This window comes from Eutrigla gurnardus, assembly GCF_963514095.1.
Source record: "Eutrigla gurnardus genome assembly, chromosome: 21".
Lineage (NCBI taxonomy): Eukaryota > Metazoa > Chordata > Actinopteri > Perciformes > Triglidae > Eutrigla > Eutrigla gurnardus.
The window spans coordinates 3,015,822-3,036,422 of NC_139932.1; the positions used below are offsets into that span (position 1 = coordinate 3,015,822).

At 42.2% G+C, this 20,601-nt stretch overlaps 1 protein-coding gene across 4 annotated transcripts in view; it reads left to right on the forward strand.

Annotated features, from left to right (window-relative positions):
* shank3b (SH3 and multiple ankyrin repeat domains 3b) overlaps window positions 1–20,601 on the forward strand; it is a 68,879-nt gene that overhangs the window by 39,238 nt on the left and 9,040 nt on the right. For all 4 annotated transcript variants that reach the window (XM_084038459.1, XM_084038460.1, XM_084038461.1 and 1 more), the window contains 9 exons: window positions 3,229–3,311; window positions 4,461–4,585; window positions 4,660–4,792; window positions 7,846–7,926; window positions 8,980–9,110; window positions 14,707–14,800; window positions 15,367–15,984; window positions 17,672–17,965; window positions 18,920–20,207. In XM_084038459.1, coding sequence (XP_083894585.1) covers window positions 3,229–3,311; window positions 4,461–4,585; window positions 4,660–4,792; window positions 7,846–7,926; window positions 8,980–9,110; window positions 14,707–14,800; window positions 15,367–15,984; window positions 17,672–17,965; window positions 18,920–20,207 — 2,847 coding nt within the window. The remainder of the gene's footprint in view (window positions 1–3,228; window positions 3,312–4,460; window positions 4,586–4,659; window positions 4,793–7,845; window positions 7,927–8,979; window positions 9,111–14,706; window positions 14,801–15,366; window positions 15,985–17,671; window positions 17,966–18,919; window positions 20,208–20,601) is intronic.

The window sequence follows — 20,601 nt, forward strand, 5'->3', positions numbered from 1 at the left end:
AGGGACTCGGTCACTGTGAGGAGGGCCTTCTCAGTGGAGTGAGCAGTCCTGAATCCTGATTGATTAGGGTCTAGGAGGTTGTTCAGCGAGAGATAGGACGACAGTTGGTTGTAGGCGGCACGTTCCAAGGTTTTAGAGAGGAATGAAAGAAGAGATACAGGTCTGTAGCTTTGGATGTCTGTAGCTTTGGATGTCAGTAGCGTCTAGGGTGGGTTTTTTAAGGAGAGGCTTCACGGTAGCTGTCTTAAAATCCGCTGGAATGACACCTGAGGTGAGAAGGAGTTGATCAGGGTGGTGAGGAATGGCAAGATGTCGTGTGAGATGTCTTGGAGAAGAGAGGAGGGAATCGGGTCGAGGGAGCAGGTGGTGGCACGGTTAGATGTAACAAGTGCGTGAACGTCTTCAGAGGTGAGGGGGGTAAAGCTGGTAAGACCATCCGAGTTGAGAGTTGGGGGAGATGTCTTCTGGGAGGGAATAGGCGTGAATGAGGAGCTGATGTCATTTACTTTCTTGGTAAAGTAAGTAGCAAAGTCATCGGCAGTAAGGAAGGAAGGGGGGGAGGGGTAGGAGGGGTGAGGAGGGAGGAGAACACGGAGAAGAGTTTCCTGGGGTTGGAGGCAGAAGAGTTGATCTTTGCCAGGTAGAAGGCAGATTTAGCTGCCGAAACAGTTGAGGTGAAGTCAGAGAGGAGGTGGTGGTAGTGAGAAAGGTCCTCGTGCTGGCCCGATTTCTTCCATTTTCTCTCTGACGCTCGCAACAATGATCTGTTGGTTCGCAGAGGTTCAGACAGCCAGGGAGGGGAGGGAGATGATCGCGCAGGTCGTGAGATTGGGGGACAGAGAGTGTCCAAAGAAGAGGAGAGTGAGGACATCAGGATGGAGGAGGCTTCCTCAGTAGGCATTAAGGAGAACTGTTCTGAGGATGGTAGCAAGGAGATAACAGTTGAGGAGAGAGCGGAGGGAGTGAGGGATTTCAGGTTGCGGCGGCTGGTGACCATTCGAGGCGTAGAGGGGAGGGATGTGGTGGGCTCCATGGGGAGGGAGAAAGTCACAAAGTGGTGGTCGGACACGGTGAGCGGGGTAACAGAGAGTGCCGAGATGCCACAGGATCTTGTGAATACAAGGTCAAGTTGGTTCCCGCCGCGGTGAGTTGGTGGAGAGACGGAGAGTGTAAGGTCAAATGCGGAAAAAAAGTCAATGAATTCAGATGAGTGCAGCTTTCCCGAGTGGATGTTGAAGTCACCGAGGACGACGAGTGGTGTGCCATCATCAGGGGAGCAGCTCAGGAGGGCATCCATCTCATCCAAAAAGTCACCGAGAGGACCGGGTGGGCGATAGATCACTATGATGTTGAGTTTGAAAGGAAGGGTGACAGAGACGGTGTGGAATTCAAGTGTAGATCGGGGTAGGTGGTCCAGAGGAAGGACCAGGTAGGACCATCTGGGTGAGATGAGGAGCCCAGTTCCTCCTCCTCGCCCTGTTCGTCTTGGGGAGTGTGAAAACGAGTAGGCAGTTGAAAGGGTAGCTGGAGTGGCAGTGTTTTCTGGGGTGATCCAGGTCTCTGTGAGGGCCAGGAAGTGGAGAGACTGCAGGGACGCATAGGCTGAAATGGTGTCCGCCTTCTTGACTGGCAGTTCCACAGCCCCCCTAGTACTTCAAGTTCCTTACCGGTGGAGAATGGTGGGTAGCAGAGATTGGATGGGTTACAGCCTCGAGTGAGGGGTCTGAGATGTTATACCTACCTCAATGGACGTCCTCGATGGACTCCCACAGATAGACTCCCTTGTCTTTGTTCAGCTGTCTTCGTTCTGATGGCCAGACGCTGCAGCTGACGCTGTAGTGACAGCCTTTTAAGTGCTCAGTTTACCGCAAGTAAATGTTACAACTAGCTTTACTCACACAATGCCTAAACCCAAATCTACAATTAGTTTCTGACTTACCAACAAGAGACAAAGCAGCTTCCTTCCTTTCTCCAGACAAATTGTGCATGTAGGCTACAGTATATATGCATAACCAGTATTCATATATGCACACATAAAACACAGAGTGCAACTTAATAGGCATGCCATCCTAAAAAATAGTTTTGGGTTGTTTTGTTTTTTTTACATTGGTGTCAATAGTTTAACCTTCTCAGGAAGTTCCTTTCTCCAAGTCGACAGTAAACTGTGCGTAGACTTATTTCACTCCTGTCAGCAACTATAAACCATCATTTATTTCTATCTTCAGCTGTGCCAGACTGACTTAATGCTGGAGTAATTTTGTGCAATAATTCAGCTTTGCAACACTGCACTTATTTCTACTGTACATCATAACTAATGTTTTTATTTATACTATTCTTCCATTTTAACACACTTAATCATAGCTCCCATTATCCTGCATTATCATTAGTATCACAGTTATTATCACTGTTATTATCACTGTTATTCCAGTTTTAAAATTAGAACATTTAAGTACAAGAAGTATCTGTTGTAGGAGTGTGAATCTTTGGCTTCACAGCGATTCGATTCAATTAACAATACAGTAGCTGGCAATTCGATTCAAGGACGATTTTTCTTTTTTGTAACGATTCGATTCGATTCTGTAAACCACGATTCAATTCAGTAACTTGTAACCAAAATTCTATATCCATTAAATAAACATGCAATAATGCGAGTGAGACTATTTGTATTCTTCTGAAAGGTGAAAAAATAACATCCATCCATCCATCCATCCATTGTCTACCGCTTATCCTGTATTCAGGGTCGCGGGGGGGCTGGAGCCGATCCCAGCTATCATTGGGCGAAGGCAGGGTACACCCTGGACAGGACGCCAGTCTGAAAAAATAACATATTTATTTTATAAAAAAGTAAACCTGCATAATATTTTATGCTGAATACAAAAATGTAATTAAAATATGCTCGGTTATTTTTAACATTTTCAGTAGACTACATGCTGGCAGGGGAGAGAGTGTCTTAAACGTATTAAAACATTAATCATAATTAAGAATCACAATTAATCCGATTAAATGCATTTATATCGATTATTGGTGAAGCCAAAACGATTCATTCTATTTATTTATTGTAGCAGATCGATTTAGTAGAATCTATAGGACTGACAATCGATTCATCGATTAATCGAATGAATCGTTACACCTCTAATCTGTTGATAGTTTATCTGACTGTGCATCTACTCTACAAGTTATCAAGCAACCAAAAACCTGAAGATGTGATGTTTCTCTTTTTTCTGTCAGTGACTATGTGATCGAGGAGAAGACGGCGGTGCTGCAGAAGAGAGAAAGCGAAGGATTCGGCTTCGTCCTCAGAGGAGCTAAAGGTAGAAACAGAAGGATGGATGGAGGAGCAGTGGGTGTAGTGGAAAGAAAAGAGAAAGATATTGAAAACAGAGTGGAGACTTCAGAGGAAGAGCAGTGAGCTTTAAAACTCCTTGCGGTATTATTTCATAATAACTTCAGTCCACTGTGTCTCACCCTTAAATGACTAAAACTCATCCGAACATGCAGTGCTGGAAGAAGAAATACTCAGATCTTTTAAAAAGTAGAAGAAACATATATATCAAAGTAAAAAATACACAAGTAAAAGTCCTGCATTCAAAATCTTACTTAGAGGAACAGATTGTAAACACCAGAAGTAAAGACTCAGCATCAAAATGTACTTAAAAATATAAACTATTAATATAATTAAAATGAGTGTTACCAGCTGCAGAATGAAAGGGATGAACACATTCATGCATTAATAATTCTAATACAATAATAATATTATATATTATCCTGAAATGGGCCATTCTGCATAATAAGTATTTGGCTTTAGGTTTATTTTGATGCTGATACTTTTATACGTCAGTAACATATTGAATGCAGGACATTTATTTGCAACTATTACTATTACTTTTTACTATTTCTGCACTCTGTGGTATTACTACATTTACTCAGGTCAAAGTTTTTTAGATAGAGTCAGCAGTGTTTTATGCAACAGTAAACTACAGTATATTAATCAATATCAATAATTATTTAGTCCCAAACTTTTTTTTCTTCCAAAGATTTAAATATGACCAAAAAACACATTGACACATACAACCTATATTAAGCAAATATAAATCTTGGGGGGGATATATATCACATTCAGTTTTCACAATTCAAAATCACATCTTTTAATTCAATTTTACAGAACTTATTTTCATTGAAATAGTTGTGCAATGTTGCAGATTTGTTTTCATTTCTGTGTGGCAGGAAAACTAAATTAAGTGGTTGCTTAGCTACAATACCAAGCCAAGGAGAAAACATTACAAACTTAAGTGAACATTTTAAGGGAAGTCAGGTTTCAAGGAACGTCTTAACAAAAGTGGTTTTGTGCATCCAATTTAATTTTATTCAAACCTCAACTCACTTTTCAATTCTCAGCCAATTTTCAGTTTTTCATTCCAGTTTGACATATAAACATGTTTTCTCTCCATCTCTTCTTCAAGCTGAGACCCCCATCGAGGAGTTCGCCCCCACGCCAGCTTTCCCCGCCCTCCAGTACCTGGAGTCAGTGGACCAGGGGGGCGTGGCCTGGAGGGCGGGGCTACGGACTGGAGACTTCCTCATAGAGGTACACACCTGACCTCTAATGTGCATCAGTAGAACACTAAGGCTGTTCCACTGACCTGTGTGTGTGTTGTCCAGGTGAATGGCGCTGACGTGGTGAAGGTGGGTCACCGGCAGGTCGTCTCTCTGATCCGACAGGGAGGAAGCCGCCTGCTGATGAAGGTCGTATCCGTTTCCAGGAAATCTGAATCCAACCTGATCAGGAAGAAAGGTACAGTGTGTTTTATCATTTACTCTTAATTTGCAATATTAATTAATATTTAATTTTTGTATCAATAATTTATTCAAATGAAAATGTATTTCATTTATTACATTCATTTATTTATGGAATTCAATCTTGAGTTTGACTGGGTTTAGTCGATTTTCTGGATTTTAAATACATTTTAATACTGAGAATATATCAAATAATAGTGAATTCTGAAAAAGGAAGTAAAGTACACTCAACAAAAATATAAACGCAACACTTTTGTTTTTGCTCCCATTTTTCATGAGATGGACTTAAAGATCTAAAATTCATTCCAGATACACAATATTACCATTTCTTTCAAACATTGTTCACAAATCTGTCTAAATGTGTGATAGTGAGCACTTCTGCTTTGCTGAGATAATCCATCCCACCTCACAGGTGTGCCACATCAAGATGCTGATCTGACATCATGATTAGTGCACAGGTGTGCCTTAGACTGTCCACAATAAAAGGCCACCCTGAAATGTGCATTTTTTTTGCTTTATTGGGGGTCTGGGGACTCAGAACCAGTCAGTATCTGGTGTGACCACCATTTGCCTCATGCAGTGCAACACATCTTCTTCGCATAGAGTTTATCAGATTGTCAATTGTGGCCTGTGGAATGTTGGTCCACTCCTCTTCAATGGCTGTGCGAAGTTGCTGGATATTAGTGGGAACTGGTACACGCTGTCGTATACGCCGGTCAAGCACATACCAAACATGCTCAATGGGTGACATGTCCGGTGAGTATGCTGGCCATGCAAGAACTGGGACATTTTCAGCTTCCAAGAATTGTGTACAGATCCTTGCAACATGGGGCCGTGCATTATCTTGCTGAAACATGAGGTGATGTTCATGGATGTATGGCACAACAATGGGCCTCAGGATCTCATCACGGTATCTCTGTGCATTCAAAATGCCATCAATAAAATGCACCTGTGTTCTTCGACCATAACAGATGCCTGCCCATACCATAACCCCACCACCACCATGGGCCACTCGATCCACAACATTGACATCAGCAAAGCGCTCACCCACACAACGCCACACACGCTGTCTGCCATCTGCCCTGAACAATGTAAACCGAGATTCATCCGTGAAGAGAACACCTCTCCAACGTGCCAGACGCCATTGAATGTGAGCATTTGCCCACTCAAGTCTGTTACGGCGACGAGCTGGAGTCAGGTCAAGACCCCGATGAGGACGACGAGCATGCAGTTGAGCTTCCCTGAGACGGTTTCTGACAGTTTGTGCAGAAATTGTTTGGTTATGCAAACCAATTGTTTCAGCAGCTGTCTGAGTGGCTGGTCTCAGACGATCTTGGAGGTGAACCTGCTGGATGTGGAGGTCCTGGGCTGGTGTGGTTACACGTGGTCTGCGGTTGTGAGGCCGGTTGGATGTACTGCCATATTCTCTGAAACGCCTTTGGAGACGGCTTATGGTGGAGAAATGAACATTCAATGCACGAGCAACAGATCTGGTTGACATTCCTGCTGTCAGCATGCCAATTGCACGCTCCCTCAATGCTTGTGGCATCTGTGGCATTTTGCTGTGAGACAAAACTGCACATTTCAGAGTGGCCTTTTATTGTGGGCAGTATAAGGTACACCTGTGCACTAATCATGATGTCAGATCAGCATCTTGATGTGGCACACCTGTGAGGTGGGATGGATTATCTCAGCAAAGCAGAAGTGCTCACTATCACACATTTAGACAGATTTGTGAACAATGTTTGAGAGAAATGGTAATATTGTGTATCTGGAATGAATTTTAGATCTTTAAGTCCATCTCATGAAAAATGGGAGCAAAAACAAAAGTGTTGCGTTTATATTTTTGTTGAGTGTAATATGAATAAAATTCAACAATATGAGCTGACACAAGTAGATCATTTGTCAGTTGACAGGAACATTATTTTGATGAAACAATTCAGCTATTATTCAGATAAAAATAGTGAAAAAACATTCTCTGTTATCATTATTAACTGAAAATCTTTGTGTTTTGGACTTTTGGTTGAACGAAACAGAATTCTTCAGGAAGTTGTGATGAGTATTTTTATGTAAACTTTCACGGATACATGTTTGCCGTTTTAAACATGAGATTAACGTGAATTCAAATATGACTGTCTGCTTATGTTTAGGAAAAGGTAATAATTTGGTTTAAAATACGTCAATTAATTAAGTTAAGTATGTAAGTAAGTCAACGTAAACCATCACATACAGTCGCAGTTTCGAACAAACAAATCTACTTGGTTATATTTAGAAGGATCAGGATAAAATTAATTTAAGGTTAAAATAAGTAAGTTTGTTATGGAAATGATGTTACTTAAATAAGGGTCAACGTGTGGTTAAGGTTTTTATTCAAACAAGACTACCTGGTTATGTTTAGGAAAAAATAATGGGTTAGGTTCAAATAAATAAGTTTGTTATATTAACTAAGTTACGTACGTAAGTAAGATAGTCAATGGAATTGTGGTCGCCGTTTTAAAAACGTGGTTAGTGTTGTGAATTAAAAAAAGACTACTTGGTTATGTTTAAAACAGATAATGTTTGTTTTTTTTAAACATTTATTAGTCAAGTACATAAGGTAAGTAGTCAATGTAAACCGTCACATAGGCACCGTTGCAGTTTCAAACACGTGGTTAATGTGAATTAACCACGGAAAGGTAATGGTTTGGGTTAAATATGTAAATTTCTTATGTGAAATATGTAAATAATTCAACATAAAACACATATGGAAGTGATTAACGTCGTGAATTCAAACAAGTCTACCTCAACAGTTTATTTTGGTGTCACACATGGTCATGGACGGCAGCCTGCTGGAAGTCATGTTTGTTTGACCCGACCTCGTCCCTCCGCTCACTTCCTGTCTCTTTACACCACACCGGGACACCTGACCTCCACAACACCCAATACATGAAATAAAAAGTTTAAATCAAAGAATGCGCAGCAATAACACACAAAATGAGTTGGCATGTTATTCATACTCTGTTTGGAGATTCCAGGCTGAACGTGATCTTGTGATTGGTTCATGTCTTGTAGCTCCACCCCCTCCAAAGCGAGCCCCCAGTACCTCGTTGACACTCCGCTCCAAGTCCATGACCGCCGACCTGGAGGACATAGGTAAACAGACACACGCACACACACACACACACACATACACACACACACAGCAGCATCTAGCCCGCTGTAGGACTGCATGTTGTTGATCTTTGTTCTGTTTGCAGCCAGGAGGAGACGCTTCGGTGAGTCACGTGGATGTCATGATGTCATAGTTGATGTTGTTGTTGTTGTTGTTGTTGTTGTTGCTTTTGAGGCTGTTGTTGGTTGTTGTGATGTAACACTGCAGTGTAGATAATGTTGTTGGTCTCATGGCATGATGTTGCAATGATGTCATATGATGTGTCAGTGATGCAAGAGCACGACACATGTCATCACCAGTGGTGGAGGAAGTATTCAGACCCTATTCTCAAGTAAAAGTACAGCACACGTAACATTACTGTTACAGTAATAGTACCATAACCACGCAATACAAATACTCTGTTAAAATAAACGTAATAATAACACACTGTAACTATACTATTCACATCTGGAAATACTCTGTTACATGAAAAGTACTAATACCACACAGTAAAAACACTGTTACGATAAAAATACTAATACCACACAATAAAACTAGTGTTACAGTAAAAGAAATATATAGTAAAAAAATAGGTTAGACTAAAAGTTCTACTACCACACTGTAAAAATACTGTGTTATGTTACAGTAAAAGTACTAACGCCAGACTGTAGAGATACTCTGTTACAATAAAAGTACTTATACCACATAGTAAAAATACTACATTAAAAGTAGATCATTTAGGAAGATAGCATGTACTCACACTGTAAATATACTGTGTTAGAAAAAAAGTAATAATACCACCAGTAAGATTACTGTTACAGTAAAAGTACTAACAGCACGCTGTCCGTGAAACTTACCACATATGTAAATGTATATTTAGTACCAGATTTCAAGCCTTGTTGTGGCCCATCTGCCGGGTGAATCCCGGCTACGGCCCTGGTGACTCATGTTGTCATGTGACAGCTGTGGCAGTTGTGTCATTATCACGATTCTGTGTTTCATTATTGATGTTGGTTTGTTTTTCTTTCTTTTTTTATGACGTTTCATCCCTCCAGAGAAACTCGATGAGATGTTGGCTGGGGGTCAACAGGAAGTTGCTTTAAGGTCACGACCACCAGATGACTTCAGAGCGGCGACAGTGAAGCAGAGACCCACCAGTCGCCGAATAACACAGGCCGAGATTAACGTAAGACTACTAGCAATACTACTAGCAATACTACTGTGTCTTATACTACTATGAGACGAGCATTTCATGGTAATACTCATCGTCCTAATGCTGCACTCACAGTGTGACTGCAGGAATCGTAGTGTTCCCCTCGGGGGCGGGATCTCCATAAGGGATCGCAAAATAAATCTGAGGGGACGTGAGATGCTAAACGCCCAAAGAAATATATTACTACACAAATAAATGATTATATCTGTAGATTTACATCCAATTTTGGTCTTGTAAATGATTTGTTAATTTGACCTGTTTAAGCCTCTAAACATAAAGAAAGAAAATTTAAATTCCTTGGTTGAAATACTCACAGCTGGTTGCTTTGTTTTAAGGCGTCACAAGCCAAAAAGTTTGGGAATTACTGCCATGGACCTCAAAATTCTAACTATACTTTGGGTCTGCAGTGGCTACTGATATACCACATGACAACAAGAGCTGATTGTTCAGCTTGTGTCTCTGACACCAGTGGACATTCATTGCGTTCACATGGGCGAGCTTTATACAATCTTAAACCCATCAAAACTGTATCGAAATCATGTGTACAGGATAAATCACGTGTAGGGATCGGATTTCTGAAGCCAATTGCAACCCCTGGCTTGAGTCGTTGTTTATCTGACTTGTGCCGCCTTGTGAACGAGATCGAATCGTGTTCGCGTCCTGCGCATGCCGAGAATTTTCACCGGGGATTTCACCCGGAAGTGGAAGGAAGCGCCGACGCCATCATAAATAGTAATGTTGTTGCCGGAACAGTCAAACGATACCATGGCTTCGAAGAAACCAACAACTAATTTTCCTTGAACGCCATCTTTGTCTGTATGCCGCCAGATAGTTTGTTATTGTTTTTAAGTAGCCGTGTACCGGAAGTAGTTCTAACACCGTCTTGTGGAGTCAGCCAGGTCACTGACCATTATCTGAATTATTCAACGGCATGTGAACAGGGATTTTAGAAGAGACCCCCCCGTCGAGTGGCAACGTATTTCTTGGAAAAACCAATACGATCTTACCATGTGACCGCACTGAGTGATCTTGTAAGTTGGAGGACTTGAGGGGTTGCTTAAAGCGATGGTTCGGAGTAAAATCCCTAGGTAATTTCCACCATGACATCCAGCCAAATACCCCCTCAGAAGAATTTTTAGCGATGGTCAGCATTGGTCAAGATAGCCGCTATCAGCCGAATGGCTTAGTACTCGCGCGATGGTACATCTTGTATATCTTGTAAATTACCCCACTAATAATGCATGGAATGTTACCAAACTTACTGCAGTAGTACACATAGGGTCTGTACTCACAAAACCAGGCATTTGAAAGTTTGTAACCAGGAGTTTATTTAAAAGAACACTTGCCTTATAGCTTCTATCCTCGGCTGCTAACGCTGCTACCGCTGCGCCGACGCCATTTCCGTGTTTACCCAGCTGTTTCCGTGACGCAAGTTTCACGCGAGAGTATGAAAAAGTTTCGCTGAATTTTTATAAATGCTATCATCAGGTCAACACTTGTCAACACTTGTTGACCTGATAATACAAGCAGTTATAAAAATGTGTTGACCTGACTCTCGCGTGTCAGTCGTGTGACGACTGGGTAAACACGCAAGTGGCGTCGGCGCAGCGCTAGCGTTAGCAGCAGAGGATAGAAGCTATCAGTCAAGTGTTCTTTTAAATAAACTCCTGGTGTACTTACAAACTTTCAAATGCCTCGTTTTGTGAGTACAGACCCTATGTGTACTACTGCAGAAGTTTGGTAACATTTCATGCATTATTAGTGTGGTTATTTACAAGATATACATAATGTACCATTCGCGCTAGTACTAAGCCATTCGGCTGATAGCCCTATCTTGTCCAATGTTGACATCGCTAAAAATGCTTCTGAGGGAGTATTTGGCTGGATGTCATGGTGAAAATTACCTAGGGTGCATTTTACTCCGAACCATCGCTTTAATGTCCACAAATCTTCCACGAGTAGTTCAAAGTTGAAGTTGAGTTTCGAGTTGAAGTAGCCACTAATCGGGAGGACATGGCGAAGTTAACGGCGGCGAAAGCTGCAGAGGAGAAGGATGAATAAAATAAAAATGGCATAAAAAGGGCTATCACACCATCCCAACAAATAATAACTACACTGGACTTTTGCTCTCTGTCGATTGGACCACCTTCTGACTTTGTGACTTGCATGGCTATAAGATGAGACTGTTGTTTACTCATGACGGACAAATATGGACACGTGTGCAGACACACACGTAATCTGTATGTGCTGTCTAGAGCTAGACTTCAGCTCTGTATACTACCTACTGCTGTAACATGTTATGTCAAAATGTCATAAGTAAAAGAAAATGTTATGTCAAAATGTAAAATGCAAAAGATAAGAAAATATTATGATGAAGATTTTATCCTGTGGGTAATGGGGGCGGGACTAGATAAGCTTTGGCTTCTCAGGCTTTCCCTTTCGGCCATGTGTACTGTATTATTTGAACAAAGATGAAGGGCCCTAGTTTCGTAGACCAGGCGCAGTCAGCTCTCAGCGCACCTGCACCACGCCGACGGGGTGTGTCCGCCTGGACTTTGCAAGTTTTGTGCACCGCGCAGGCTCGCGCAGGCACACCTCCCGTCACTCCCACCCCCACAAGTGGGAAAGAGGGAGGAGAAGAAGGCGTGAGTGGGAGACGAGGAGGAGACAAGGCGTGGACTGGGATTAATACAGCCGATTCAGATCTTCACCAATCAAATAACCTCCTCTCCTCTCCTTTAATGCGTTAGGGGAGGTTCAGTGCAAGTTCCGTCACTCGACAACCCGATGACAGAAGCAGCGCCGCAGCTCCCACCACGCGCATCACGCGCTGTCCGCGTGTATCATTGGTGGAAATGCTATGCAGCATTTCCAACCTTAGCTATCCTAATCTTTATTCAACAAAATATTATTATTATTCCGTACAGATTTTGGCGCCCTGTAACTCCTGCAAACTTTCAGCTATAAAAACCATTCAACTATCAAAATGTTCAGCTCTCTCATCTCACGTTGGCTCCTCTTCAACTTTTTTTCAGCCTTTCATATTTTTTCAGATATTCAGCTTTTTCCATATTTTTTTTTATAATGGAAACCAATGGAGATCCGCTTAAAATCCTCTGAAACATGCAGCTCTTTCAAATGTATCTACTTCCACAAACTTCCACCTACAGACTTCATTCAAACTTTAAACAATGCCCAAGAATGTGATCTATATGGCTATGTCTTTTCACTTTCGTATCTTTTACACTTTTCCTACAATCACAGTTTATGTTTGATGGTTTTTTAAGACCTGATCAGAGTTTACAATGGGTTTGTATTGCGCCTGCTAGAGTGCGTGACATCATCGTTAGAGTGTGAGAGCTCCTCGTCATACTTCAGATTTTTTTCCTTTCCAAACTCCTCCCGGCCACAATTTTCACTCTACACACGTGATATTTTCCAATTTTGTAGAGAAACTTGTCCTGTCTCTCACAAAGTGCTCCAAAACTCTGTGACATTTACAGAATTTGAACTAGCAACCTCTAAGCGCGGGCAAGTCTGTTTTTCTCCTCATTCGATCTAAGGCGAATCGAGGAGCAGATTTCCAAAGAAACGCTGAAAATCACACATTTCTAACTCGCCCTAGCGTCCACATTTCTGACACTAGGAAAAAATAAAAGTGATCAGTGTCTTCAGCAGAGTCTTGTGGCGCTAACGGTGTGAACATTTCGGCCATAGGAGTTTTGGTGTGAGCGTGGCAAGCTTTTGTTCGGAGTCCCCGCTAAGTTGAAATGGAGAGAAAGAGAGGCTTAAAGGCAGTCATACACACGCGCCTGTGGCTCTGATCTTGAGAGTGACAGCAGGTGTGCTCTGATTGGCAGACAGGAGCAGCAGACAGGAGCAGTCAGTGGGATTTGTAGTTTTTTTTGTCAAACATCTTCTGCTCAAACATACTTTCACCTAGAAACTCCATTTAAACTTTAAAATGTCTGTCTATCTCTCTCTCTCACTCAGAAGTGACAGCAGGTGCGCTCTGATTGGCGGACAGGAGCAGTCAGTGGGAGTTGTAGTTTTTCAAAGAAGACAGACACACACACACACACACACACACACACACACACACACACACACACACACTTTTTCAAACTTTTCAAATATTCAGCTTTTTTAATATTCTCTTCAGCTATTCAGCTTCTTCAACTTTTCACATATTCAGCTCTTTTAATATTCATATTCAGCTATTCAGCTTTTTCAAACTTTTCACATATTCAGCCTTTTAAATATTCTCTTCAGCTATTCAGCTTTTCAAACTTTTCAAATATTCAGCTTTATTAATATTCTGATCAGCTATTCAGCTTCTTCAACTTTTCACATATTCAGCTCTTTGAATATTCTGTTCAGCTATTCAGCTTTTCAAACTTTTCAAATATTCAGCTTTATTAACATTCTCTTCAGCTATTCAGCTTTTTTCCAGCGTTGCTTCAGCATAAAGCATTTCCACGCATTTTCTACAGGAAATGCTTTTTCTAGTTATAATAACAATGCCGATATTATAAAAAAACAGGAGAGAGAGAGGGAGATGTTTTGGTCCGAGAGGCTGAGTTTCCGTTACGCGTGCCATCCGCCTTTGATCTGACGTCAGATGTGACGGGACAATCTATATAGATATAAATTCATGTGTTGATTCAATTAGTTGCATTAAATAGTGTTTGTTGTGATTATTTATTGCATTTAAATGTGCCTGGAACCTGTGGGGTCTCGGTGACGTGTGCGCACTGCGCGCCGTCAGCCAAACTTCCACTCCGCCAGCTGTGATTCGCCTTGAATGAATGGACTTTATTTACGCCTTGCGCCGAGAGTAGACCAGGTTGGAGCTGGCGAGCTTTCAGCGCAGTCTCGGTGAGGCTTTTTGCCACGAAACTTCCACTACGCCAAGCTGAATCTGTGACACCTCCCCCTGCTGCGCCGCCACACCCATCTTGGCGCAGGCGATCCACCAAACCGCCAAACTGACGCACAAGGCTGCGCGGGTCGAAACTTGCATTGCACCGGCTCCGCCACCCTGCGCCGCCCTGCGCTGCGCCACGAAACTAGGACCCGAAGAGTGATGATGACGATTTAATTGACATGCCCGAAAAAAACAAACCAAAAAAAACGTGGGAATTTTGAGAATTTGGGAAGAAAAAAAGTGTTTTCACAATTTTAAAATACAAAGCATATATTTTACTGCTGCTACTACTGCTACTACTACTACTACTCGTAATGCTCATACATCTTAAATCTTATTATATTATTAACTGAAGAAAGAAAGAAAGAAAGAAAGAAAGAAAGAAAGAAAGAAAGAAAGAAAGAAAGAAAGAAAGAAAGAAATGCAGCACGAAGGGCTTAACATATAGGAAAATAGACATACAATTCACATAAAACTAGAAAAATAAGTTGGAAAATAATACAGACTTCATAAAGTTATAGTAATTAATATGTTTGTATTATTATTATTAACAATAATAATAATAATAATGATGATGATGAAATCTGTATACAAATTAGCGTATTTTTGGCTGAGTGGGTGTTTGTGTGTTTGTGTCACCAGTCGTTGTTTGAGCGCCAGGGTCTGGTGCCGCCTTCAGCTCCGGAGAAAAGCACCATGGCTTTACCTCGAGGAATGTCCAGAACCAAGAGCTTTGGTGAGTCACACACACACACACACACACACACACACACACAGTAGTTTATAGCCATCAATATTATTATAGACAGTACTTACTGTTTTTTTAGTCCAGCAAAAATGTACTTATGTTCATAAATAGAGAAAAGTATCACCATCAACATGTACTTAGAGTACCGAAAGCAATTGTTATTATTATGCAGAAGATTTCAGAACATAAAGCCTCTATTATATGATTGTATTATTATTATTATCATTATTATTATTATTATTATTATTATTATTATTATTATTGATGCATCAATGTGTATCACTTTAATGCAGCATCTAGTAAAGGTGGAGCTCATTTTAATGACTTTATATATTGCTGGAAGTTTAATAATAATAGATCATAATTTTTTAGATTAGTTATATTTTGTTTAAATAACCTAAATCTGCAAAGTAACTGAAGTTGTAAAATAAATGGAGTGGAGTAAAAGTGTAAAGTAACATAAAATGTAAATACACAAGTCAAATACAAGTACAAGTGTATAGTGTGAAATGTATCGAGTACATATTTTAACGTCTCCATGGTTACCATGGCAGGCACACCTGAGGACGACAGGATCACGGCTCTGATCAATGAAAGTCGGTTTCCACGGAGCTCCTCACTGACAGACAGCTTCATCCCTCCTCCTCCTCAGACGGCTCCGCCCCCTCCTCCATCCACCTCGTCCTCCACCTCCTCTCTCTTCCTCCTGGACTCTGGGCCTCCTCCCTCCTTCCTCCCCCCTCCTCCCCCGGCCAGAGGGGAGGGGCTAACCCGCTCCAGCTTCAAACCGGGGGCGGAGCCAAGACTCCAGGAGCTCTCTGACTCGCCGACCCGAAGCCACGCCCACGCCGAGCGGCAGAGGAAGGCGAGGTCGATGATAATCCTGCAGGACACGCCTCCACAGCAGCAACCAGACACTCACGCTGCAGCCACGGCCACACACACGTTGCACACCGCCACGCACACCACCACGCTTACACTTCACACCGCCACACACACCTCCACACTGTCCCCACACAGCACCAGCCCTGCCCTCGGTCACTCACCGCTGTCACGCCGCCGGGGACGACCAATAGAAAACCCTTATGCTAATGTGGGACAGCAGGCTCCACCCTCCAAGCCCCAGAGGAGGAAGTCACCTTTGCTAAAACAACTTCCTGTAGAGGAGCAGGGTCAGAATTATTCACACCCGTTGTTTTTATGATTTCTTTCAAGTTATATTTGTGTCTAAATTTGTGATATTTCATGGGAAGTTTCAAGCACAAAGATTTAGGATTAAACCAAATAGTTCAAAGCTTCGTCCATACAATATTATTCAACTTCTAAATCAACGTTTAATAATAATCACCATAATAATAATACATTTTATTTTAGGGTGCCTTTCAGGACACTCATGGTCACCTTACAATGCATAAATAAATGAACTCAAAAGGTGAAAACAGCAAAACAAGCCTGTATTTCTTTACACTGTTAGATAAATATCAGGCTACATTATTAGTATTATTGTTGTTATTATTATTATTATTATTATTATTATTATTATTATTATTATTATTATTATTATATTAGTATATACTATTAGCAGAATCAAGTCAAACTTTATTGAAAAAAGACAGATCTTTTCTAAAATTCCCAACATTTTTGTAAATCAAATCAAATATTCTGCTTCAATCCATATTTGTTGGCAAAATTAGTTTGCTGCACGCAAATGGAGGTATGCTCAATATTCATTAGAATGTTAGAATAAAAAAACAAACTATTTTAATCTGATAACCTACCAAAAAGTATTACCTACTTACTGTGGTGTATTTACAATTTTTACTAATGATCGATTTGGAGATTAGATAGATAGATAGATAGATAGATAGATAGATAGATAGATAGATAGATAGATAGATAGATAGATAGATAGATAGATAGACTTTATTGATCCCAAGCTGGGAAATTAGAGTGTAGCAGCAGCATTACACACAGTGACAACACAGTAACTAAAGATAAAGAACACAATATGTAAAAAAAAAAAAAAAAAACATATTGGAAGAGCAATATAAAAAGTATAAGATGTATAAATCGCAGTAGATTAAAGTGCAAATTGAACAGTGAAAAAATAAATAAATAAAAATCAGGTGCAGTAAACCGATAAACAGGGGCTTGAGGGGTGTATTATTATTATTATTTTGATTTGATTTTGATTTTGAAGATGAAAAAAAGTCCTAGCTGACCTATTCCAGTTCTCTGATTGGCTGAAATTGTAGCACACTGTAAAATCAAGTGTGCAGCAAATCTTAAAAGCACACAGAAAATTGTATTTGAGAGAAGTTATTATTATTCTGCATCAACGATGTGTGGGTAAAAAAAAAAAGACAAAATAATACCCGACCCGCTTTCCTGCACCGACTCCATGTCCATTACTCATACAGGTATCTGTGGTCAGGACGCGCTGCATCTTCTCCTTATCAGTCAGTCATTCAACCAAAGATGTTTCAGAAAATAATTATTACTTAAATATTATGTACGCATACTAATATGCGTACATTTTAAGTGGCCCATCCCGCAAATTACCCGAATATCATTACAGATATTTTTGTTTGCTATCTTCGGATCAGCCCACACATCACTGTTAACATAGATAAGAGAAAAAAGTGAATTGGTGTACTGAGTACAAAATTGAATCTTGTTTCAAATTGTCTCAAATTAAATCATTCTTTTTTTGTAAAATAATATTCATTTCCTTGCAAAAAGCATTTTGATACGCGCAAAATGTCCCATTATCTGCACAGGATTGAGACACAAATATATTGAGATAGATTCCTAATCTCGCTCTCACCAGTCTGAGCTCTTGTTTTTTTCTTCTCCTAGGACTTGGAATCAAAGATCTAGATTTGTTGAAAGTAGACGGAGGTGGGCCAAGCAACCCCAGTCGGGCAGAGCTGTACCAGCAGCAGGTTCTTTCAGAGCGTGCTCGGGTTCAAGGTCGCAGGTCGTCTCTCTTCCTGTCTGTGGAGGGAGCTGGGTCAGAAAACCAGGTGCCGCCCCTTCTAACTCAGAGCCATTCGATGGATGACCTCGGCGAGCTTCCCCCTCCAGCGCCAGTCCTGTCGCCCTCACCAACTCCTCACACCTTCCTCCATCCACTGACAGGGAAACCTCTAGGTCAGTCTGGCTGCAGTGCCTCGATGCATTCTGTATGATAATAATAAGGTCAGATAGTTCAAAGCATTTTAATAGAAATAACAAAAGGACCTAGTCTTGAGGTATTCCATAGATAAAAGGGGGCAAAGGACAGAGCATCAAGATATTTGCATAAAATATAGGTAGACCTAGGACAGAGCCTTTAAGTACTCCGTAAAATAAAAGAGAACCTTGGAGAGAGCTTCAAAGTTCTCCACAAAATAGAAGGGGACCTAGGAGAGAGCCTTGAGGCACTCCACAAAATGGTAGAGAGAACCTAGAACAGAGCCTTGATGCATTCCACAAAATAAAACATTACCTAGGACAGAGCCTCAAGCTACTGCATAGTTTAGGGGCTGAAATAAGAAATCAGTGTGTTGGAGACGGAGTAGCCCAACTGAGAGCAATATTCAGCTCCAACAATACAATAAAGCATGAAAAGCCAAACGTACTAGGGCCGAAGTATATCACTGATATGCCCCCACTACATAAGCCTTCTAGACCACTAAGATCTTCTGAGGCCAATCTGTTAGTGATTCCCAGAGTAAACAACAATCACGGGACAGCATCATTTAGTCACTATGCAACAAATAGCTGGAATAAACTTCCTGAAGATGTAAGACTTGCCCCAACTCTGACCACTTTTAAAACTAGACTGAAAACTTTTATGTTCACCATATTTTTCTTCTAAATCTTTTAATGTCTGCACTGTTTTTAATTATTGCAAATATGTTTTTATTCTCCTTTCCTTTCTGTAATGCATTTTTAATTTTGCCTTTATTTTCTTTTAATTCTTCTATTTTTTTTCACTTTGTTGTATGATGTGAAGCACTTTGAGTCTGCCTTGTGTATGAAATGTGCTATACAAATAAAGTTGCCTTGCCTTGCCTTTCCTTACTAAAACTTTCCACCTTTGATCTTCCTACCTTTCCTCAGACCCCTCATCTCCACTCGCCCTGGCACTTGCTGCACGTGAACGAGCGCTTACTGCCCGAACGCCGAGCCCAGAGCCTCGACTAAAACATATATCTGCCTCCACCACACCCATACCCACCCCAGCTGCCAGCCCCGAGGGCAGACACAAGCGCACCCCTATGACCACCCCACAGAGCAGCCCCGAGCCACGGTCAAAACGCTCCACCCCTCAGACAAGCCCTGAGCAGCGTACCAAGCGCACCACTCCCCAGACCAGTCCTGAGCTGAGGCATAAACGCATAACCCCTCCCTTGTTCCCTGATGGACAGGTAGAGCGTCCAGAAACAGAGGGAGGAGTGACATCACCTGCTGGCCCCTGCCCTGAGCGCTGGAGACCCACTCCCTTACCATCGCTGGCCAATGAGAGTCACTCTGCTCTGATTGACAGGCGCAGAAGCCTCACAGTGGGTAGCTCAGAGGAGGAGGGTGGGGCTTATACAGTTACACTCCCACCGGCGTTATTGTCGTCTAGTGATGAGGAGACTAGGGAGGAGCTCAGAAGAATTGGCTTGGTAACTCCACCCGCTGCCTTCGCCAGTCCTCCCGCTCTTCCTCCCCCATCCTCCCTCACCCTGTTGCCACGCCGAGGTGGGGAGGGTGGGGGAAGTGAGAGTGGTCCTGACTCCCTGGGTAGACGAGGAGATGAGGAGGAAGGAGGTGATGAACGACTTCATGACAGCTCCTCACCCAGCTCACTACCTCCCTCCATCACCTTGGCCTCCCCTCCTGATCCATCCTCCCCCCCTGCTACTCATCCTTCCCCGTCCTCCCCTGCCACTTCCCCATCTGGCCTTAAGCCACGCCTTCGTTCACCTATAGGGCGGGGCCGCTCTGCACTCCGTGACCCGCTGCTGAAGCAATCCTCAGACAGTGAGCTCCTCCCATCTGCTGCATCCTCCTCCTCCCCCTCGTCCCCACTCTGTTCCTCCCCCACCAGTAGCGGTGGACGGCAGCCACGCTATCTGTTCCAGAGGAGGTCAAAGCTGTGGGGGGGTGGGGATGACCGCGAGGAGCGGCGGGGCTTCAGCCCGGATGAAGGTGGACGCCCAGCAGCACTGGGCGGTCAGGGGACGGGCTCAGCTGTAGATCTGAGCAGCCGGTCGGCATCAGCACTGGAGCTGAGTGGCAGGGCGGGGTCTGGACTGGATCTGGCAAATCGGCTGCAGCTGCTCAACAAAGACAGTCACTCTCTGGGAGAGGAGCCGAGTCCCCTTGATCCGGGCCGGAGGTCACCAGTAGGAGGAGCAAGGTACTACTAATAGCCTTTTACTGTAAAGACGGCAGTACTTCTGTCTGAGAGTACAACTGTCTGTATGTGAGCATGTTGTAACAGAATTTGTTGTTTGTGTTGTTTCAGATGAGTGGACAAAAGAGAGAGTAAATCGTAGGGTTTTATCTCTGCTAAACATTTCTCATTATCGCTGGAGGATGATTTTCATTAGCTAACAGCTAACTAACGAACACCTTCTTTGCAGATGACTAACTACTAAATGACTAACAGTCTGACATGACTGTCCCATCTGTCATAAAAAAAACTTGGAATTGGCTAATTGCTTAACATTTCTGCCAAAAATGAATCATCCAGTTAGCTTAGCGACCTTAACAAGGCATGTCAAGCTTTATATTCCTCAACATGCGGTATG